Source organism: Ipomoea nil, unplaced genomic scaffold (assembly GCF_001879475.1).
Source record: "Ipomoea nil cultivar Tokyo-kokei standard unplaced genomic scaffold, Asagao_1.1 scaffold1237, whole genome shotgun sequence".
NCBI classification, from domain to species: Eukaryota; Viridiplantae; Streptophyta; class Magnoliopsida; order Solanales; family Convolvulaceae; genus Ipomoea; species Ipomoea nil.
Window position 1 is genome coordinate 1,140,230 of NW_017617665.1, and position 24,767 is coordinate 1,164,996.

At 39.9% G+C, this 24,767-nt stretch overlaps 1 protein-coding gene across 1 annotated transcript; it reads left to right on the forward strand.

Annotated features, from left to right (window-relative positions):
• The first annotated feature begins 20,850 nt into the window (after positions 1–20,850).
• Positions 20,851–21,684, forward strand: LOC109183940. Its single transcript, XM_019333968.1, has one exon. The coding sequence runs from the start codon at positions 20,851–20,853 to the stop codon at positions 21,682–21,684; it is 834 nt and encodes a 277-aa protein (XP_019189513.1).
• Positions 21,685–24,767: the final 3,083 nt, after the last annotated feature.

Consider the following 24,767-nt stretch of genomic DNA (forward strand, 5'->3'; position numbering starts at 1 on the left):
AATTGGATGAGGAAATCTATATGGAACAACCCGAAGGGTTCGTGGTTCCGGGCCAAGAAAGGAAAGTGTGCAAGTTGGTTAAATCGCTATGCGCCTAAGCAATGGCACGAGAATTTTGACCATGCGATGTTGACTAATGGGTTTAAAATAAACGAAAGTGACAAATGTGTCTACGTTAAGGAAACGATAGACGGCTATGTCATTCTTTGTTTATATGTAGATGACATGCTCATCGTTGGTAGTAACAATCAGATGATCAAGTCTACCAAAAACATGTTAAATGCGAGATTTGACATGAAGGATGTGGGTTTGGCTGATTTAATCCTAGGGATTAGAATCATTAGAAGACCTGAAGGTCTTGTGTTGAGCCAATCACATTATATTGATAAAATCCTTGAAAAATTTAACAAGGATAATCATCAAAAGACTAGGACGCCATTAGATCGAAGCGTTCATCTAACTAAGAACCACGAGGAGTGTATTTCTCAAGTAGAATATGCTCGGGTTATTGGTAGTTTGATGTATCTAATGAGCTGTACTAGGCCGGATATTGCCTTTGCGGTTAGTAAACTCAGTAGATATACGAGCAACCCCGGTGCCATGCACTGGACGGCAATAGTGAAGGTTCTGAGATACTTAAGGTATACTCGAGACCTTGGACTGCACTATGGGAGATATCCTGCTGTACTTGAAGGGTATAGCGACGCTAGCTGGATATCTGATATTAAGGACTCCAAGTCCACGAGTGGCTACGTGTTTACACTAGCCGGTGCAGCCGTTGCATGGAAATCCTCTAAACAGACCGTGATAGCTAGATCCAGGATGGAATCTGAGCTGATAGCCTTGGACAAATGTTGCGAAGAGGCTGAATGGTTACACCATTTTTTAGAGGATATTCCTAATTGGGAAAGACCTGTACCTCCAGTGTGTGTGCATTGCGATAGTCAAGCTGCAATTGGACGAGTACAGAATCATATGTATAATGGTAAGTCTAGACATGTGCATCGTAGACATAATACCATTAGACAACTTCTCACAACTGGTGTTGTCTCGATTGACTACGTAAAGTCAAAAGACAATATAGCGGATCTGCTAACCAAAGGGTTATGTAGAGTAGTTGTGGAGAAGTTGAAACGAGGAATGGGTCTAAAGCCCTTGGTATAAAGTTCTATAGTGGACACCCAACCTAGCTGGCACCTAGGTTCAATGGGACAACTAAATTATGGAACGGAGCATGTCACTGTAGGGGTCTCGGATTCCCTACCAGTCTACCATTCCTCGTTAGAAACAGTGGCTCCCGTACAAGGTTAGCATGTTAAATGCTTTAGTGATTCAAATGTCGGTTGACATATGTGGTGTATGCGGGACACTCGGGAAAGAATCACCTATGTGAGAGAGAAGTGAGGGTCGCTTCAAAGGAGAATTGACGGGCACAATTCTTCACAAACTCTTGCAGAACCAGGAATGGTGACCCACGACCAAAATGGGCACAATCATGAGAACCAGGGGGGGGGGGGGGGGGGGGGGGGGTTGTGCAAATCAAAATCCAACTAGAAGAGATCGGAAAGGCTTGATTCAAACCAGAGCTTGCGTGCGCCGGCACCTGCGGGCACGAATGTCGTCCGGAAATTGGCTGGCCTTGCGGGCATAAGTTATGCCAAACTTCGATATCATTTTCCAACTGATACAGTCACTTGGTTCGGTTGGGTGCACTCACGGGTTGCGTGATCCGTGTGCTCTCGTGTGAACCTGCACCCCAACGGTCTGAAACCTGAAAGTTCAGCCTGTTGTACAGATTAAACTCATTTGTTACGGAATTAATACTGTTTTAATTCCAATTTTAAATCTGAGTTTAATCCTACTAAGTGGGTGGCTGTTACAGGTGTTACACAATTGGTTTTAATACCAATTTAATGGCTATGTTGAATGCTAGCACTCCAACATCCCTATATAAAGAGAGGTAGAGCAGTAGCTTTTTACATAGTAGAGAAACAAAGGAATTCCAGTAGCTTTATCCTCTCAAAACTCTGCTTCTACTCTCTTCTTTAGCCAATCTGTGTTCCAGCCTTGCTTTGTTTGCCGGGTTCTTTGTTTAGCTGCTTAAACAAAGAACCGTAACACGTTTTATCCTGGAAAACCTAGGCTATAACGCTCCTAGCACTTGTGGGAGGTAGCAAATAAGGTTTTAAGGAAAAGAACTTTGTGTTCGAACTCGTGCTAAACCTTTATCCAAACACTCCACATTTTCCTTCCCAGTTTTTCTGTCTTCCCATATAATATTAATCTTTTCGTAGGATTATTATTTTTGGGATTTTTCAACCATATTACCCAACATGATACAAATATGACTAGGGTCCTGGAAGATTGTCTGTGGGCCTATGAACAGAGCCTATTAGTTCTTAAACAAGTTCTGTTGAATTCTAAAAGGAAGTGTTTATATATGTATTGCGATGATAAACTGAATAGATTGAGTACAGGAAGCCTATGCTTATATTCAAGCTAAGGGAAACTCCTAACCACTTATTTCAAAATTCAAATGGGTAGTTAGGAGACTTCCTCTAACAACCTACTAACACTCCCCCTCAAGTTGGAGCATAGATATCAAACATACCCAACTTGTTACATATATATGAAACCCGACTCTTACACAACCCTTTCGTGAATATGTCAGCCAGTTGATCACCGCTCCGAACGTGTGTAAGTGATATTAGTCCTTGCTCCACTTTTTCCCGTATAAAATGGCAGTCAACTTCAATATGCTTCGTTCGCTCATGAAAGACTGGATTATTCGCGATGTGTATGGCAGCACAGTTATCACACCACAAACAACTCATCTCTAGATTTCATGAGGTATAGCCAAGTGTGTCTAGAGAAATCGTCTACAAAAGTTACAAAGTATTTAAACCCAGATTTTGATACTACTCGACATGGCCCCCATATATCTGAGTGAACCAACTGAAATAAAGACTCGACTCTATTATTGACTCTAGGAGGGTATGGCACCCGACAATGCTTAGCAAGCTCGCATGACTCACATTGCAAGCCAGATAGAGATTCTAACCCCGGACACAACTTCTTTAAGACATACAAAGGCGGATGACCATACTGGGAATGCAACTGCAACGGGGACATATTTCCCAATAAACCAACCGGAACACCTCCAGAATCTTTGGACAGCCGCTCTAACACGTACAGCCCACCGACCTCCTTCCCTTTACCAATAATCGTCTTCGTCAACAGATCCTGAAACAGACAATATCCAGGGAAGAACATGACACAACAATTTAGGTCCCTGGTAATTTGACTAATTGACAATAAATTGAACGGGAATTTTGGGAGATATAACACAGAAGTGAGAGGTAACGACGAACTAACACTCACACTACCTTTACCTAAAACAGAGGTGGATGAACCATCTGCCAAGGTAACGGTAGGACCACATTTAAGGGAACAATATTCGGAAAACATACTTGGATTACCTGACATGTGGTCACTGGCTCCAGAATCAATGACCCACTGTCGAGACGAGGAGGAAACACAAGCAATAGGATTACCTGTTTGAACAAAGGTAGCTGACGGAGACGGCAATGACCCTGGACTAGCGGGAGACTGCGAGGAAGACAACTTTAACTGATTAAACAAAGCCATCTCTTCTTCAGTTATCATAACCGTCCCTTCTGGTTTAGAGGCAGAATTCGCAAACCTCCTATGGTCGGAGAGTTGTGGGCATTGGTTACGCAGATGACCGGGATCACCACAATTATAGCAAGCCCTTTGCCCCCGACCTCCTCCGCGCCCTCTACCTCGTCCCCTAGACCGACCTCCTCGACTATCTGTCCCACTATCTCCCTGTGAGAAAAAGACTTGTTTCTCCAACGTACTATCAGTACCAAGATTCACTGACGCATTTTGAACCATAGAAAAAACTTGGTCGAGCTAGTCTAATTCCTTATTCCCCAATAATTGTGATTTCAAAACATCATACTCCTTATCTAGTCCAGAAATCCAACTAAAAATATGCAATTGATCACGTTGTTTTTTCATTTTATCCACTTTATCAGTAATTGGCATAGCAGCACACAATGCCTCACTCACATTCTTGAAGTCATAATAGTAATCCCTGATGTCCCGCCCTTTTTGAGATGGTCGATGAACATCCTGGGATAACTGATATAACTTCCTTAAATTATTTGCCCCGCTAAACCACTGATTCACTAACTCCACACTTCCTTTGCACTGTTACAGTGCTGTAAAGATAGGATTATCTTCCTATCAATACAATTTATTATACGCGAAATCAGGGCGTCATCATTTTTCTGCCACGCTTGGGCTTCGGTAGGGTCATCTGGACATGTCTCAATTAAATGTCCAGCTTTACCCATACCCTTCAAGTTCACTTCAACTAGGAACTTCCATTCCCCAAAATTGGACCCATCAGGTGCCAACACCAAATCAACCAATTTAGACTGTGTTGACACCACTGTAATAGTCCTATTTTCTGCCATAATAAAAAAAACCAACCTGGAAACGTAGCTTTACTTCTAAGCAGATGACAAAGCCCAACCCAACTTCACCTCACGCAGCAAAGCAGATCTGGAAAAAAACCAGCTTCACTTCTCACGCAGCAAAGCAGATCTGGAGAACAGCCCACTCAAAATCCCCTCAACACCGGACGGAGATATTCATATAGGAGTGTCGGGCGCATGGAGACGAACCCAGCCACGTTGGCGGCGACCGGAGGCGACGTCGGAGAACACCGCACGCGCCGGCGCATGGCGTCGGAGCTCCGGGAGTGCGGCGGCGCGTGGACCTTCCGATGACTGCTCCGATCCTCCCGGCGGCGGCGCCTCCTCGTTCCGACCAAAGCCCACCACCCACATCTACTACTCTGATACCATGTTGAATTCTAAAAGGAAGTGTTTATATATGTATTGCGATGATAAACTGAATAGATTGAGTATAGGAAGCCTATGCTTATATACAAGCTAAGGGAAACTCCTAACCACTTATTTCAAAATTCAAATGGGTAGTTAGGAGACTTCCTCTAACAACCTACTAACAAGTTCCGATGGGGGCTGATCCAGAGACGGTTTTGCTTGACACTGCTGATTTTTGGATCCAAATTCACGGCCTTCAGCCAGGTTTTCGATCTGAGGGAGTTCTGAACGTTATAGGTGGTTATATCGGGCGGATGGTAAAGTCTGATGAACGCAACTTCGATGGGTCAATCATAACCTTTTTTCGTATACGTGTGGAAATTGATGTGGCCAAGCCTTTGAAGAAGGGGATGAAGATGCGAAAAGATAATGGTGAATGGTTCCAAGTGGACTTCCGTTACGAACGCTTGCCAACCTTTTGCTTCATATGCAGAATCATAGGTCATGGCGACAAATACTGTCACAAGGTGTCTCAAGGCTGGGATAAGAACGCTGAAAAACCCTATGGTCCGGGGTTGAGGGCTGGTGGCCGGCGCAATACACCGCCGGCGAGCAATGATTTGATAGCGCCGGAAACTTCGGTGGATAGAAGCCAATGGTCCTCGCCGGGGTTACGTACTGGTAATACTGGAAAAGGAAAGTATCGTGGAGGTTTAAATGCTGATTCCCTTTCCATGCATGGGCCTAAGTCTACTCCGGAAATCTTGCATGGCAAGAATAACACCAGTACTGATTTGCTTACCTTGCGAGTGCCTGGTTCCATCACGGAAATTCTGCATGATAGGAATCATGCCAATTTACTCACTCATGAGTCTATTATTGGTAATGTGGATGAGTATAGCGCTGATGATGGGGTCACAATTGTTGAGCAAAAACGACGTAGGAGGGACATTAATGACGCGACTTTTATCGCACCAATGGATGTAGAGAAAAGTGGTTCAAAAACCTTGTTGGAGGCGGAAACTGGTGTATCCCAGTCCAGCCCGACCCAATGAGTTCCATAAGTTGGAACTGTCGTGGGATAGGCAACTCACGCACAGTTCGGGAATTAATGGCCTTAGATGCTAAGGTCAAGCCTATGTTTATTTTCTTAATGGAAACGAAGGTGCGTCGTGAGCGTGCGGAGCGCCTGAGAATGAAACTCAACTATGAGGGTCTTTTTTATGTAGTTGGAGGTGGACTTAGGGGTGGTTTGGCTCTTTTCTGGCGTGATAGAGGGGTAGTCAGTCTGATCAGTTTTTCAGATAATCACATTAATGTTCAAGTGCAGCTGCCTGGCAGCGACCCCTGGAGATTAACGTGTTTTTATGGCATTTCGGATAGGTCGTGTCGCCTACAGTTGTGGAATTTGCTGCGGTCCCTTTACCAAAAATCACAGCTGCCGTGGTTAGTTATTGGTGACTTTAATGACATTGCCAGCCCAACGGAAAAACGGGGACATCACCTTCACCCCACTGCTTTAATCAATGGATTCAATCAAGCTTTAGATGATTGCGAGCTTTTTGATGAGAGGCTGGAAGTTCACTTGGGAGCGTGGAAAAGGTACTGATCATTGGGTGGAAGAACGTTTGGATAGGGCTGTTGCCGGGGCAGACTGGTGCAGCATGTTTCCTCAAGTGACGGTCTATAATAAAGAGGTGATGAATTCTGATCATTCGACTCTGTATATTGAACATGACGAGCCACGAGTTGGGCGTCAACGAAGATCTTTTCTTTTTGAAAATGCTTGGCTACAAGAGGGGGATGTAAGGAGGTGGTTATGAGCGCATGGAATACTACTGCCTGAGAAATTATTCCAGTAAGACTTGATTACTGCGGATCTTCATTGAAAGGTTGGGGAGGCAATCTGGTTAAGAAACTTGAGAAGGAAATTACTTCAGTCCAAGAACAACTTAATGCTCTCCGAGATAGACGTGATGAAACTTCTTTAAGCGCAGTACGTAACATTGATGGACGGTTAAATGAGTTGAACGACCAGTTGAATGCCTACTGGCGTCAACGTGCGAAACAATTCTGGCTGGATAAAGGAGACCGAAACACTAAGTTTTACCATCTTTATGCTTCATCCCGAAAGAGAAAAAATATGATAATGAAGTTGCAAGATGAAAGTGGACAGTGGATTGAAGTCCCTAATTTACTGTTATTGGCTAAGCGTTACTACACAGATGTGTTTACTGCAAAGGGAGTAACTGGAGATGATGCTCTACACAATTTATCTACGAAAGTGACTCAAGAGGAGAATGAGCTACTGCTACGGCCCTTCTCGTATGAAGAAGTGAAGGAAGCACTCTTTAGCATGGCCCCAGACAAATCTCCGAGTCCGGATGGTTTCTCTCCGGCTTTTTTTCAGCATTTTTGGAAGGAGATTGGGGTTGATGTCTCGCGGTTCATCATAGATTCTATTGAAGGTAATCATTTTCAAGATGGGATGAACGATGCCATAATCACTTTGATTCCCAAAAAAACCTCTCCCGTATCTATGAGCGAGCTCCGCCCTATAGCTCTATGTAATGTTCTCTATAAGATTATTTCCAAGATGCTTGCTAATAGGCTGAAAACGGTGCTGGAAAGGATTATATCTCCCGCTCAAAGTGCGTTCTTGTCCGGTCGTCTTATTACGGATAATGTACTTGTAGCGTCAGAAGTAATCCATTTTTTAAACCGTAAGCGGCAATGGCGGGATGGTTGGTGTGCCCTAAAACTTGACATGGCAAAGGCATACGACAAGATGGAGTGGTCATTTCTTCATGCAATGATGACACGGCTGGGTTTTGATAGTAAATGGATAGACATTATTCTCCGGTGTGTCACTACGGTTCGGTATAAGGTCGGAATGAACAGGAACTTATCTGAGTATATTCTTCCTTCTTGTGGATTGAGGCAAGGTGATCCCTTATCTCCTTATTTGTTCATTTTGTGTGCGGAAGGTCTGTCTTATTTGTTAACGAGGGCAGACCAAAGAAATGAAATATCACCATGCATAGTAGCCAGAGGTGCGCCGGGAATTTCCCACTTGTTTTTCGCAGATGACTCTTTGTTATTTTTTAAGGCTACTGTTTTGGAAGCTACTTTTGTGAAAAATTGTCTCAGCCGCTATGAGTTGGCCTCTGGGCAGGTGGTGAATTACACTAAGTCGTGTGCTATTTTCAGCAAAAACACGACAGAGGACTGTAAGGAACAAGTAGCGGGAGTTTTTAACGTGCTGACAACATTGGGAAATATCTTGGGTTACCGATGGGCATTGGTCGAAATAAAAAAAGAGGCATTCTCTTTTATTGAAGCAAAGTTGGCATAGCGTGTTGGGGGGTGGAATAAAAAGATTCTATCTAGAGCTGGGAAAGAAGTTCTATTAAAGAGTGTCGCCCAAGCACTCCCTACGTACATGGTGAGTATTTATTTCCTACCGACTACCTTCTGTGATAGACTTGAGCGGAACATGAACAAGTTTTGGTGGGGAGTGAACTGCGGGAATGGTGGTGGCATAAGGTGGATTTCCTGGGGACGTATGTGCTATCCGAAATCTTGTGGTGGTATGGGTTTCAAAAAGCCAAGTAGCTTTAATCTGGCTTTACTAGCCAAGCAAGGATGGCGTCTTTTAACAAATCCTAATTCTTTGACGGCTCGCTTATACAAAGCAAGGTATTTCCCAAATTCAAATTTTTTGTCGGCAGGGTTGGGTGCAAATCCTAGCTATTGTTGGCGATCAATCTTGGCTGGCCAGGGTGTGCTTAAGCGTGGGTGTTATAGACGCATTGGAAATGGAGCCTCAACACTGGTATGGAACCACCCATGGCTACCGTGTAATGAAGACCCTTTCATAAGCTCTCAGATGCATGCAGGCAGTGCTAATATGAAGGTCAGTGAACTCATAAAACAGGAAACTCAAGATTGGGATGTAGCATTATTACATAATATGTTTGAAGCACGTGATGTAGAGCTTATTAAGAAGATCCCCTGGCAACACGTACAATTTGAGGATCAGTGGTGTTGGCGAGGGGATTTGCGAGGCATGTATACAGTTAGGCAGCGTTACCGGCTACTCACTGAAGAAATATATGATGGAAACAATTATAATGAGTGGGCTGTTATTTGGAGTTTAAAAATTCCTCCCAACATCCGGAACTTTCTATGGAGATGCTTACATGGTATATTACCAACAATGAAGGCCCTAGCTGATCGACATGTGAGTGTGGTCGGTTTATGTCCTTTATGCCATCAACAGGTGGAGTCCTTAAAGCATGTTATGTGTGATTGTGTTCAGTTTTCCAGGTTATGGGATGCATGTTATGTGTGATTGTGTTCAGGTTTCCAGGTTATGGGATGATATGCCGATTGTACAGTTGCCTAGCTATGAGGAGGATTTCAGTAGTTGGTTTTTCTCCAGATTGGTAACTTATGAGTTGCATGTGCTGTTACGATGTGTGGCCACCATGTGGTGCATCTGGAGGGAGAGGAACAACATGGTTTGGAACCAAAAGCCTTGGAGTTGCTCGGCTGTTTATCATGAGTTGCAGAGGTTGTTGAATGACTGGAGTGATATGGACTGCTCACGTAGTACTCCAGCTTCACAAATTAGGAACTGTGGACTCAATGTGACCGCTAGTCATCTGTCTTTGGTTCAAGAGGATGGCTTCGCAATTTATACAGATGCTGCAGTGTTCGTAGAAAGGGATTTTGCTAGCTTTGGAGTGGTGATTATGGATAAGTTGGGCAATTCGTGGCTGCTAAGAATGGGCCGATGCGGTGCTTAAACAATGTAAACTTGGAAGAGGCAATTTCCATTAAGGAAGCACTATCTTGGGCTTATGATCGAAGGATGACAAAGGTGGCGGTTTTCTCGGATTGCCAAACTGTTTGTAATGCAATTAATGGCATGGCTTTGGACTATTCAAGTTTAGGGTGTGTAATTAGTCCATGCCGCTCTCTCAAACGACACTTTGAAGTAGTGTCCATTACTTTTATTCCTAAATCAGTGAATCGGTTAGCTCATGCCATGACTAGAGCTAATAGTTCGTCTACTGGTCCTAATGTTTGGGTTGATTCTGTTCCTTCTTGTATATAATATTTTTTTTCATTTTTTCTTAAATAAGGAAGTTAATTTATTAATCATAGGTTACAATACAGATCAATAGAATGGTTAAACATTCATTACAATCAATTTTGTTCATTAATTATATTTCTAGTCAGTTATCAGTTTTAGACTGAGAAAAATAAAATCGACCGAAAAATCGAGGTCAAGTCCATACATTTTAATGTGGCAAATTATATCGTGCACCAGGGCACACAATGTACTGTGCGCCTTGGCCAAAACGGCGTCATTTTGTATATGTTTTTTTTTTTTTTTTTTTTTTTTTTTTAAATTCTGTTTCCCGTTTCTGCCGTTAACTTCTTAAAAAAATCCCCTATTTCGAATGTACATAAACTCATAACAGAATACACATAAACACATAACATAATACACATAATCTAACATAATACATAATACACATAAACTCTTAACATAATATACATAAACTCATAACAATGCGCATAAACTCTTAACATAATACACATAAACTCATAACATAATACACATAAACTTTAAACAGAATACACATAAACTCTAAACAGAATACACATAAACTCTTAACATAATATACATAAAATCTTAACATAAAAAACGTCGTATTGAGCAGGACACACAATGCATTGTGCGCCCTGATTCACAATATAACGATTGTTTTAATGTAGCCCACTAGCTCATAAGGTCCAATACTCATTTATATAAATACTAGTTTGCTTTTAGTCACGTAGCCCAAATTGAAACCAATCGTTATATCGTGCACCAGGGCGCACAATGCATTGTGCGTCCTGTCCAAAACGACGTTATTTTTATGTTCAAATTTTATATGTAAGAGTTTGTGTATTCTAGTAAAATTTTATGTTGTATTATGTTATTAGTTTATGTGTATTATGTTAAAAGTTTATATATATTCTGTTAAGAGTTTATGTGTATTATGTTAAGAGTTTATGTGTATTCTGTTATGAGTTTATGTGTATTTTATTAAGAGTTTATGTGTATCATGCATTATGTTAGGTTATGTGTATTCTGTTATGAGTTGATGTACATTCGAAACATGTGATTTTTTATTTTTTATTTTTTATTTTTTGAAGTTAAATGTAGAAGCGGGAAACGGAATTTCTGAAAAAACATGACCAAACCGGCGTCGTTTTGACCAGGGCGCACAATTGATTGTGCGGCCTGATGCACGATATAATTTGCCAATTGAAACTGCACAACACAGTGAACACACATTGAATATAGAAAATAACCTAATTCCCTTTTTCTAGCGGTTGGCAAATTATATCGTGTATCAGGACGCACAATGCATTATGCACCCTAAGAGTTTATATGTATTATGTTAAACGTTTATGTGTATTTTATGTTAAGAGTTTATTTGTATTTTATGTTAAGAGTTTATGTGTACATATATTATGTTAGATTATGTGTATTATGTTAGGAGTTTATGTATATTCTACTATACAATTACGTACATATGAAATATGGGATTTGTAGGGTGCACAATGCACGATATAACAATTAACAATGCGGGCATAGTTGAGGCCAGGTTCGATGGCTCTGGAATGGCATGACCAAAAGATTACCAAAAGAAGAAAGAAATCATTTGTTGAATTAATTAAGTTTAAACATTATTGGTTTCTTGCAAATGCATAGGAACAAAAAAATTCATGGAATCTTACGTGCATTTCTCCATTTACTGGATTTGATCTCAAGGGTTTTACACTTTCACAACAAGGGGTTTGGTCATTGTGACTTAAAACTTGAAAACATCTTCGCTCTTTTCCTATCACTCGAGAAGTAAACTCATCTTAAAATTTGTTGCGTACCGGTGATAAAGACAAAATATATTACAATGATAAAGATTACTGCTATGGCGAAGAACGTTATTAGTTTTATGAGTAAATACCCAAAATGGTCCCTCGACTATAGCTAAATTCACAAATTGGTCCTCGACTTTTAATTTCAACCAATTAAGTCCTTAACTTTGTAATTTTAACACAATTTGGTCCTTTGTCTATTTGACCGTTTGTTGACTGTGCTTTTTTAGGATATATATATGTAATTTCATGGTCCATCGTCGATTTTTTAAGGTTCCGGTTGCATTTCTAGAATGCACTATTACATTTGAATCCACTGTCGGCGATGCACCCCATGCCGGAGAGATTATAGCTTTTGATAGATAGATCGCCGAAGTCCCTGGAGTGGCTCTTCGAGAAAGCCGTGACTCTAAGCGATGTAGGCAAGCTAAACTGGCTCGGGATCCCCAAGCAGCAAGCGGAGAAGCACTTCCCCCCTCCAAAACGGCGCTGTCACCTCCAAGATATGGTGGTGGTGGCGGCGGTGGGGGGGACGACAGTGATTGCGGTGGTATGGTGGTGGTGGCGGCGGCGGTGGTAGTGGTGGTGGTGGCGGCGGCGGTGGTAGTGGTGGTGGTGGTGGTTGCAGCAACGGTGGTTACGGTGGTATGGTGGTGGTCGTGTGGCGACGGTGGTGTGGTGGTGGTGGCGGTGGTTGCGGTGGTAGTGGCGGCGTTGGTGGTGTGGTGGTGGTTGCGGTGGTATGGTGGTAGTGGCGGCGGTGGTGGTGGGGACGACGGTGGTTGCGGTGGTATGGTGGTGGTGGCGGCGGTGACAACGGTGGTATGGTGGTGGTGGCGACGGCGATGGTTGCGGTTATTAAAGCATGTGCTCCATCTCAACTAAAAGCCTAAGCTGATAGTTGGATTGCACGTTAATGGCTATATGCTCACACGCCCCCTCACGTGTGCGGTGGGTTCCAAGCAACACGTGGACCGATAAACCGTAGTAGCTTACGAGTGGCGTTACCTTTGGTCTGGCTCTGATACCAAATTAAAGCATGTGCTCCATCTCAACTAAAAGCTTAAGCTGATAGTTGGATTGCACGTTAATGGCTATATGCTCACAATATGGTGGTGGTGGTGGTGGCAGCGGTGGCAGCGGTGGTGGTGGTAGTGGTTGCGGTGGTATGGTGTTGGTGGTGTGATGGTGGTGGTGTGGTGGCGTTGGTTGCGGTGGTATAGTGGTGATGGCGGCGGCACCGCGGCAGTAGTGGTGGTGATGGTGGTGGTATGGTGTTGATGATGTTAGTGGTGGTGTGATGTTGGTGTAAAAGTTGGAAAATGACTTCCCCCCCAAAAAAAGGGGAAGTCATTTTCGTCCAAAACAAGCCTATTTTCCAAATTCAACGGAAAATGATTTCTGTTGACTTGATTTTCCAGGCACATCCAAACAATGGAAACTTGAAAAATGATTTCAGAACTCATTTTCCAGGTTTCCAAACACACCCTTAGAATGAAAATGGCTTTCCATGAAAAGATGAAGCTCTTGCATAGAGGAAAGTGGTGTTGGTTGAATGTCACAATTGTGGGATGCCACAGTGAGTTTGACATTCTTATAAAAAACTCAACAGCGATTATTGTTACTTCTATGGGGATATGTGGCATAGGAAAATATCATAGCAGTGCGAGTAGGTGAAAGTGCAATCCTTTTCCATTAATTTATTTGCTTTGATTCTTAAAATTCTCCATGCATTCATGATGTAAAGGAATGAATAGAATGCAAGATTATTTTTTGTTCATCCTTTCTTTTTCAGTCAATGCTAATAATATTAACAAGCTTCTTTCTGGCAGAGTGGTATAATTAATAATTTCTTCCAATTAGTGGATCCTGGTGGTGTTAAACAGGAGTTACAACTACTAAAGTCTTTAAACATAGATGGTGTTGTTGTAAATTGCTGGTGGGGGAGAGATTGTTGAATGATCGAAATATCATAAATATGAGTGGTCTGGATACTGAGAATTATTCAATATCATCTGAGATATGGAATTGAAATTTTGCAGGTATGAAATTTCTGTTCTGGGACATTAACACATTTTATTGCTTCTGGTATATCAGCACATCACTGGTTCTAATAAATGAGTGAACATTTTTTGTCTGTAAGCATTGGTCTTTCTCCTTAGACATACATTCCAGAAATTTAGCTCAGCTATTTCGTCATTATAATTTTATTATTTAAATTATTATTATTATTATTCAGGTTATTAATGAAGACTTGAGGACCACTACTTGACTACTTGAGAGTTGAAAACTTAAGAATTGAAGATTTGAAGTTTATTTTGTTTTTGTTATGTACTAATGTACTTATATATGTACTAAGGACCTTGTAGTCCAATGACACCAAGTTGCTCCCTTATATTATAAGAGAGGTTGTGGGATCGAGCCTCAGTGGAGGCAATATTGGGTCTTTGTGCTTCAATAGGTTGAGAAAGTAATTATGAACAGATACTGCATTGTAATAGAGTCGGTAGTATTAAAAAAAAAACAGTACTTATGTTTGGACTTTGGAGGAGTTTGAAACAATTTAAAGTGTTTGAACATCTTATGATTATTATTTATGTTCGAAAGTTGGAACTTTGGATATTTGTAGGAATTTGTTTAAGGATTTTAATTTTATTAATCTATGTATTTTGGATTTGGACTTTGTTTAAGGATTCAAGGCTTAATAATATAAAATTTTGATAAAATTAATTTTTTTTAATAGGCATAAATAAAAAATGGGACGGGGATTCCCCGTCCATGAAAAATCCCCACAGGGATGGGGTTAGGGAATAATTCCCCATCCTCGACGGGGAACATGGCGGGGACGGGGACCCCATTCCCCGCCCCCGCCATCCCCTTGTGTCTACTCATGAAGCCCACCAAATGATTGATTATGAAACAATCTCCTCTTGAATGTGTTCGTAAATTTTTTAATAATAATAATAATAATAATAATAGTAATAATAGTAATAGTAGTAATAGTAGTAATAATAATAATAATAATAATAATAATAATAATAATAATAATAATAATAATAATAATAATAGTAATAATAATAATAATAATAATAATAATAATAATAGATGCTTTATGTATGGTAAATTATTAATATATGTCGAAAATACTACAAACTAATAGAAATTATAGTAATGATTTAAGTTCAAAATAATGGTTATAGTTAATAAATAATAATTTTGTTCATTTTTTCTTAAATAAGGAAGTTAATTTATTAATTATAGGTTACAATAAAGATCAATAGAATGGTTAAACATTCATTAGAAGTCAATTTTGTTCATTAATTATATTCAAAATAATGAAATTGATTATTTTGAATCGGATTAATAATTTGGTTTTCGGTCGATTTTTTATTATGGTGTTTAAAAATTGGTCATTTCGATTTTTTCTAGTTAGTTATCAGTTTTAGATCGAGAAAAATAAGTTAACGGTGAACTAACGGCAATTCTTAAAATTTTAATGGAATTAGTAACGGTGTGTGGGTATTTTAGGAAATTTTAGTGTAAAATTTAAATCTGATCAATCTTTTAATTAATCTGAGCCATTCATTTGATTAAAATCTGTGACCGCCATTTTTTCTACCCATTATAGGCCTAACTCTCTTGGGCTCTTATTAGTATATATATATATATATATATATATATATATATATATATATATATATATATATATATATATATATATATATATATAGTAGATATATGGTTCTTAATTAGGTTGTATTGTTGTATTGGTGTCAAGATGTTCACTGGATCGGAGAACCTCAAAACCCAATACACATAATCTATATATTTCTTTAGCCATGACTCCACTCAATGCAAAGTCGATCTTAGAATAAGAGATTATATTGTGACTTAATGACAAAAGCTGTAATATAATTGAAGTAATTAGATTGTTGAATTCTTGATGCTCTAACCAATGTTTTCGAAAATCTATGTTCTAGATCAATTTTGAAAAGTTTGTAATATCTATGAAATTAATCTTATATTTTTTTTCTTTAATTCTTAATTATGAATCAAGTCAGATGAATGGATATGATTATTTTACATTTTTTACAAGAAAGCACTATTTTCATTTGAATTGAACTTGCTCATATACACACACACACATGAGACACCACATAAAATAAAAATATTAAAATATAAACACAAATTAAAATCTAAATAAAAACACTATATGTGTCAATTTAGGTCATATTAGTGAGTCTGTCTATTTTTTTGGTGCTTGTAACGGTATGCATTGTACTTTAATTATTTTACACTTCATTTTCATTTAACAAAATTGTCTTCTCATTTCAAAATAACACAATTGTCTTCACTGCATTATTACACCGTTTTAACTCTGCTACAATTTAATGTATTCTAACATTTTTTTTTTTTTTTTACATTCATTGAATCTCATTACACCTAAAATCTTAATGTTTTTGCCTATTAGGTAATGTGAAATGGATTTGGAAATTTCACATACTAAACCAAATGCAATGTATTTACAGCTTGATACGCTCTAAAAACATGACCTAAAAAAGGAAATAAATCATTTTGCAAGATTAATTTCTTATATATCCTGATCCAAACCTAACCCACAACTCAAAATACAACTATAAAATATACAAAATTTCTTCAAATTAAATGTATATATAACCCTAATTCTCCCTGCAAACTTAGAATGAAAATGGCATTCCATGAAAAGATGAAGCTCTTGCATAGAGGAACGTGGTGTTGGTTGAATGTCACATTTGTGGGATGCCACAACGAGTTTGACATTCTTATGAAAAACTCAACTGCGATTATTGTTGCTTCTATGGGGATATGTGGCATAGGAAAATATCATAGTAGTGCGAGTAGGTGAAAGTGCAACCCTTTTCCATTAATTTATTTGCTTTGATTCTTAAAATTCTCCATGCATTCATGATCTAAAGGTATGAATGGAATGGAAGATTATTTTTTGTTCATTCTTTCTTTTTCAGTCAATGCTAATATTAACAAGCTTCATTTTGACAGAGTGGTATAATTAACAATTTCTGCCAATTAGTGGATCCTAGTGGTGTTAAACAGGAGTTACAACTACTAAAGTCTTTAAACATAGATGGTGTTGTTGTAAATTGCTGGTGGGGGAGAGATTGTTGAATGATCGAAATATCAGAAATACGAGTAGTCTGGATACAGATAATTGTTCGATATCATCCGAGATATGGAATTGAAATTTTGCAGGTATGAAATTTCTGTTCTGGGACATTAACGCATTTTATTGCTTCTGCCTTCTGGTATATCAGCTCATCACTGGTTCTAATAAATGTGTGAACATTTTTTGTCTGTAAGCATTGGTCTTTCTCCTTAGACATACATTCCAGAAATTTAGCTCAGCTATTTCGTCATTATAATTTTACTATTCAAATTATTATTATGTTTTCATGTTATTAATAAGGACTTGAGGACCACTACTTGACTACTTGAGAGTTGAAAACTCGAGAATTGAAGATTTGAAGTTTATTTTGTTTTTTGTTATATACTAATGTACTTATGTACAAAGGACCTTGTAGTCCAATGACACCAAGTTGCTCCCTTATAAGAGAGGTTGTGGTATCGAGCCTCAGTGGAGGCAATATTGTGTCTTTGTGTTTCAATAGGTTGAGAAAGTAGTTAACAGATACTAAATTGTAATAGAGTTGTATTGTAGTTGGAACTTTGTAATCTATGTATTTTGGATTTGGACTTTGTTTAAGGATTCAAGGCTTAACAATATAAATTTTTGATAATATTTGTTAAGAATATGTGTGGCTGATATCTTTGTCTCTATTTTAGTTTTAGTTATGCTCGTATTGACTAGTAGTGTTAGACTGGTTGTTACAACATCCTGCTAACTACCTGCTATATTCTCTCTCTTGTATGTTGTTTAAGTCTAATTGTTTTCATCAATAAACTTGTTCTGTTCATAACCTTTCAATATTAATTTTTTTTAATACGCATAAATAAAAAACGGGGCGGGGATTCTCTGTCCCCGAAAAATCCTCGCGGGGACAACGGGGATGGGGAATAATTCCCCATCTCCGCCGGGAACGGGTAATGGGGAGATAATTCGGGGACGGGGACCCCATTCCCCGCCCTCGCGCTGCCCCCCCTATGCGGCACATCACCAAGGCCTTGTGTCTACTCAAGAAGCCCAACAAATGATAGATTATGCAACAGTCTCCTCTTGAATGTGTTCGTAAATTTTTGTATTTTAAAATAATATTTAACTTTAATTTTTAAAATAATAACTGTTACTTATATGAAATGATCAATTAAAAAGAAAGCCCAAAATGACATATGAATAAATTGCACAACGGTCTGCTCTTGAATTCGCTATAGTTGATCCTTCTTTGAATTGAATGCAAAAAAGGCTTATAAAATTGCTTGCAATCTTGAATAAAATCATGTAATTCATATGTCTCGCGGTATTGTAGGCATGGTTGATTATGAGTTGGACCTTGAGAAATTGGAGATCATGCATTTCTTAAAGATGGAGACTTTAGATATTTCTTGCATTCAATCTTTTATAAGGTACGTAATACGTTATTTAGTATTATTTGTTTATAATAGTTTTAATTTTATTTATCATAATTATTAGTAATATACATGATTGGTTGTGATTGTGAATAGAGGTCTCTATGAAGAATTTGGTTTGGCAACAAAAATCACTTATGGCTTCCTAGATCCAAAATGCACAATCCAATATGGGGGGTGGGGGTGGAGGGGGATTGTTTATTTAGCCACATATGTTCTCAAGTAAGTATTTATGTTTTAAATCTAATAACTTATACATAATATACTTCTATTATATACTATATTCACTCAAAATTAATAAATTACTTATTTGTAGTGAATTATATATTTATATGAAATTTATTGGTTTGATTATATTGGAAGCCAACCACATGAGGACATTAAGGATATAATGGAAACGTATGCAAACTTATATATTAAAAGATTTTCTTAATATTGTCATGGCATCAAGTATTTAAGTATACTTTATTTCTTTTATATTTATAGGTGTTGAGAACAACAAGTATGTTGGGTGGAAAGAAATTGAGTCGTCCACCGAAATGGAGTATATGTTCGGTAAGTATTTCATATACTTGTAAAGCTATATATATCTTATACGTTTTTTTTTTAAAGATTCTTAATTGTATTGTAATTCAATTATAGTGTGCCAAACGAATTTGAAGTACAAAATGCAGATATTATGTGATGAAACTCATGTACAATATTTTTTTTGATTTCTTTCCACGCAAGCATACAAAGGAATGGATAATACAAGTAGTTTAATAGAATATATTTTAGTTTCAAATTTTAAAAAGGATTAATATTTGATGCACCAATGTATAGATGCTACACACCGACGCTGAAGAAGATGCCACATCATTTAAAAACAAAGGCAATATTAACCTGGCCATTTTCTTCAAAATATCTAGGACTTGCATTTTATTAAGTAACTTTTTTTTTTATTTAGTAAATAACTCTTTTATTTCTAATTAATAAAATATATCTAGGGAAAATTGTAATTTATACCCCTCGATAATATGTCAATTATCAATGTCACCCATAAATTATTAGTGGTGTAAATGTTGCCCCTTAATTTTTAAAACGGTACATATAGTGCCCTCCCGTAGTGTAAATGTTGCCCCTCATTTTTAAAATTGGTACATATATTGCCCCTCCCGTTCGGTACGGGAGGGGCAATATATGTACCGTTTTTAAAATTAAGTGGCAATATTTACACCACTAATAATTCAGGGCTGACATTGATAATTCGCATAGTATAGAGGGGCATAAATTACAATTTTTCCATATATCTACTTTCCTAAACATATTTATTACTTAATTATTAACAATTTTAACTACAGGTTCAATTCCACGACAATGAAACCTGTAAAACAATTAGGACTAACAATGTTAACATGTGCCCAGCACCATGCTCAAATGACGTGTAGTGACCTCTCCCATGTGGGAGGTCAGGAGATCGAGCCTCAGTGGAGGAGTTGTTGACTCTGTCAACTCCACAGGCAGCAATACATTCATCTGATCTGTCTCAACATGTTCACGCATATTAGTTCCCACCACCACCTCCGATGTCTTGCACTGGAATTTCGTAGTCCCGTGGCGGGATGGATAAGTCTCTAACAAGCATCTCTTCCCGGAAGATGCAATTGAAAAAGTCGTAGTCCCGTGGCGGGATGGATAAGTCTCTAACAAGCATCTCTTCCCGGAAGATGCAATTGAAAAAGTCGTAGTCCCGTGGCGGGATGGATAAGTCTCTAACAAGCATCTCTTCCGGAAGATGCAATTGAAAAAGAGCAGACGCCAACACCCAATTCCTCACACACCAAGTCCCCAAAAGCAGCAGCTAGCTTCAAGGAAGACGAGAGAAAATGTAAGGAAATGAACCAACTTCATTCTCAATTGGGCGGAAGTTGTTAAAGGGCCAGGTTGACATTATTGATGATAGGACAATAATAGGATTCTTAATACGGTAGTCAGTGGAGAATGACTTTTTGTATGTTCTTTATTACTCTTTGTTACCGTTCTCCACGAGTTAAAGGTTGTAATGTTGTACATACCATTGTAATGTTGTACCGAGATTGAGGATGATAATAATGAGAATGACTTTTTGTATGTTCTTTATTACTCTTTGTTACCGTTCTCCACGAGTTAAAGGTTGTAATGTTGTACATACCATTGTAATGTTGTACCGAGATTGAGGATGATAATAATGAGAATGACTTTTTGTATATTCTTTATTACTCTTTGTTACCGTTCTCCACGAGTTAAAGGCGTGCAGACAAATCTAAAATTCAACACGTTATCACGCTCAACTACAGTGAACGGCAATTTTATATGTTTTTCAATGAAATTATATTCGTCAGCCCACTGAACTCTAGGGTTTTGACGTTGAGCTCCCTGAACTCTAGGGTTTCGAAGGTTTTGCTGCTTACGATCGGTTTCTGGTGACGAGAAGACGATGGACGTGCGTGACATCATTGAGTCGACGGCGGACATCAGGCTGGAGGACGAAGAGGAGGGTGTGCGCTTCGAAGACGTGGCGTACGGGACTGCTGCGGTACCTCCGGTGCGGAATACGTGGACGTTGGTGGGGAAATTTCTCACCGACCGGATCATGAAGGTTGAGATAATGAAGAGGGTGATGGCCTCGGCTTGGCGCCCTCTTATGGGAATAGAGATAACAGATGTACTCCCAAATCTGTATCTCTTTACGTTTTTTGATGAAGCTGACATGCGCCGGGTGTTAGAGGAGGGGCCATGGGCGTTTGAGAACACGACGTTTGTGTGTCAAGTTTTGGATGACAGAGTTGATCCAACGCAGGTGGTGTTAAACACAGTGGATTTCTGGCTGCAAGTTTATGATATCCCACTAGGATATCGAACGGTGAAAGTGCTTGAAAGGATTGGGGATTTTGCGGGGGTGTTTTTGCGGTATGATGAACGAAATTTTGAGAGACCATGGACTTCATACTACCGGGTACGTATTACGCATGATGTCACTGTGCCTTTGAAACGCCGAATGAAGATGATAATGCGGGATGGGACCTGGACATGGGTAAACTTCAAGTATGAACGCTTACATATGTTTTGTTTCTTTTGTGGTATAATGGGACATACGGATAAGTTTTGCTTAGCTGCTAGGCGTTCATCATTATCCCCGGAGCAATATGTCTATGGTGCGGCAATGAGGGCAGGAGGGAGTAGTCCGGCTAAAGTAATGGGGGATAAATGGTTTAGGTTAGGGCAAGAAAGGAGGAAAGAAATTGGTTTTGGTGTGGGTGGTTTTGGGTAGCGGGGTGTGGCAAGAGAACGGCAGTATAGTGCCGGAATGGGGGTACGGGTGGCGGATGAGGGAGGGGAGGGGCAGTCGGGTATGGGGAGGGGTAACGAGCCAGTGAGGGAGGAAGAGGGAGTAAGGGTGGACCCGAAACGGCGAAGAACGGATGGTGGGGTTGGGAATGAGGGGGAGTTGGCTGTGAGGGTGGAACCGAATAACACTAATTCGGCTCTATCGGAAGGTGGGGGAAGTAGGGCAGAGCGGGCTGAGGAAGGAGTAATGATGGTGGAAGATACAACAATGGCAGAGGTCCAAAAAAACTTGCAAATGGCGGGTGCTGCAGTGCAGACCCGCCCAACCCAATGAGTACATTGAGCTGGAACTGCCGTGGCTTGGGTAATCCACGGACAGTTCGGGAAATTGAGGACATAGTGTCCCGTAAGAAGCCCGATTTTGTATTTCTGATGGAAACCAAGGTTAGCCGGGATCATGCAGAGCGTTTTCGGGTAAAACTTGGTTTCCAAGGCCTATTTAACGTTGATAATTCTGGATTGAGTGGGGGGTTGGCTATGTTATGGAGGACGAATAATTCTGCAAGACTAATTGGCTATTCAAATAATTACATTGATGTTGAGGTGACTATTCCTGGTTTTGATAGATGGAGGATGACTGGATTCTATGGCTTCCCGAAACGTCCACAAAGAAGGGAATCATGGGACCTTATTCGTTCACTAGCAAGTAAGTCGGATCTGCCGTGGGTTATTATTGGAGATTTTAACGATCTCTTATTTCAGTATGAGAAACGAGGAGGAAACCCACATCCGGACAGTTTACTACGGGGTTTTGGAGATACTATTGACGAATGTGGTTTGACACAACTACCGATGTCTGGGTATCCCTACACTTGGGAAAAGGGGAAAGGCACTCCGAATTGGATAGAGGAACGCTTGGATAAAGTGTTAGCCACGCAGCCCTGGAGGGAATTAGTGGCAGATGCGAACGTGCAGAACATATTGACCCGAAAATCAGATCATTCCTTCCTCTTCCTTGGGATTCTCAATCTTCGGGGGAGGCGGGGTGTTCTGGGTAGGGGATTTCGGTTTGAGATGGCATAGCTACATGATGAAGGATGCAGGGAGGTGGTGGAGAGATCATGGGGTGAAGGGAGAAGTAAGGGTCTGCAGGAGTGTACTGCATTTTGTGGAAACCGGTTAACACGATGGGGTGGAGACCGTTTTCATAAATTTAGTGAGAAGATTGTTGCCTTACGCAAGGAGCAGATGCGCCTTAGGGGGTATACGGATCTGGTGTCCCTGGCTGAATTTCGGAGATTGGATGAGTGCCTGACTCGTATTGAGTTACAGGAGGATGCATACTGGAGGCAGAGGGCCAAACAGCACTGGCTCAAGGATGCGGACGCAAACACCAAATTTTATCACAGGTATGCTTCTCACCGAAAGAAAAAGAATACCATTGCAAAAATTATGAATGATAATGGGGATTGGATAGAAGGGGAGGCCATGAGAGAGGTTATTTTGAACTATTATCGTGGTATTTTTAGCTCAAGTTCACCTAGTGTTAATGATGATTTCTTTGAGAGTATACAACCCCGTGTGACTGCCACGCAAAATGAGAGGCTGGTTCGGCCTTTTGAGGAGAATGAAATAAAAGCGGCCTTGTTTTCAATGTATCCGGATAAGGCACCAGGACCGGATGGGATGAACCCCGGGTTCTACCAACATTTTTGGGATGTGGTAGGTTCTGATGTTTCTATGTTTATTGTGAATTGCCTGAATAACTGCTCGTTACCGGATGGATTGAATGAGACGAATATTATTTTGATCCCGAAAAAGAAAACCCCGGAAATGGTTTCTGATTGTAGGCCAATAGCTTTGAGTAATGTTGTTTACAGAGTTATGGCAAAGGTGATTACAGCTAGAATGAAACCGCTGATGGAAAATGTTATATCTGAATCCCAGAGTGCGTTCATATCTGAAAGACTTATTACAGATAATATTTTGGTAGCTGCGGAAGTGGGCCATTACTTAAACAGAAAGCAATGTGGAGTAGCTGGCTGGGGGGCTTTGAAGCTGGATATGGCGAAAGCCTATGATCGTATGGAATGGTCATTTTTGCAGAAAATGCTGAAAGCACTAGGGTTTGATGACAGATGGGTGGATTTATTGATGATGTGTGTGACCACTGTATCGTATAGTGTACTGATGAATGGTTCGAAAAGTGAACAGATAACCCCAACTCGGGGTTTGCGACAGGGGGATCCTCTATCACCCTATTTGTTCATTATTTGTGCTGAGGGCCTTTCGATATTGCTAAGCCAGGCAGAAGTCAGGGGGGAGATGCATGGATGCAGAGTTGCGAGAGGGGCACCCGCCATTACTCATCTGTTCTTTGTTGATGATAGTCTGCTGTTTTTCAAAGCTAATAGCCAGGAAGCAGGAGTGATTAAACGTTGTTTAGCAACTTATGAAAACATGTCTGGTCAAGCGGTTAATTATCACAAATCGATTATATGTTTTAGTAAGAATACACGGGATGAAGTGAGGGAGGAGATTGCTGATATATTGGGGGTGGTGCAGGCTGAGAATTTTGGAAAATATTTGGGGCTTCCATCATTTGTGGGCAGAAACAGAAGACAGGCATTTTCTTATATAGAGGATAAGATAAGACAGAGGATTGGCTCGTGGAATAAGAAGCTTTTATCACAGGCAGGGAAGGAGGTTCTATTGAAAAGTGTGGCTCAATCTATGCCTACCTTCTCAATGAGTGTATTTTTACTGCCTATGAATCTATGTACGGCCATTGAAAGAGCAATGAATCGATTTTGGTGGAGATCCGGGAATGATCAGGGCATCCACTGGAAAGCCTGGGATAAACTGTGTATTCCAAAGAAATTTGGAGGACTGGGTTTTAAAGAGTTGAGAGCCTTTAATCTTGCAATGCTAGGTAAATAGGCGTGGCGTTTCCTGACACAGCCACAGTCACTGGTCTCGAGGGTGTATAAAGCCAGGTATTACCCAACTAATTCGTTCTATGAGGCATGTTTGGGAAGTAACCCGAGTTTCTGTTGGCGGAGTATT

Bases quoted from the DNA above. Each gene is read 5' to 3' on its own strand.
- LOC109183940 (XM_019333968.1), top strand. From the start codon at position 20,851: ATGGACGTGCGTGACATCATTGAGTCGACGGCGGACATCAGGCTGGAG.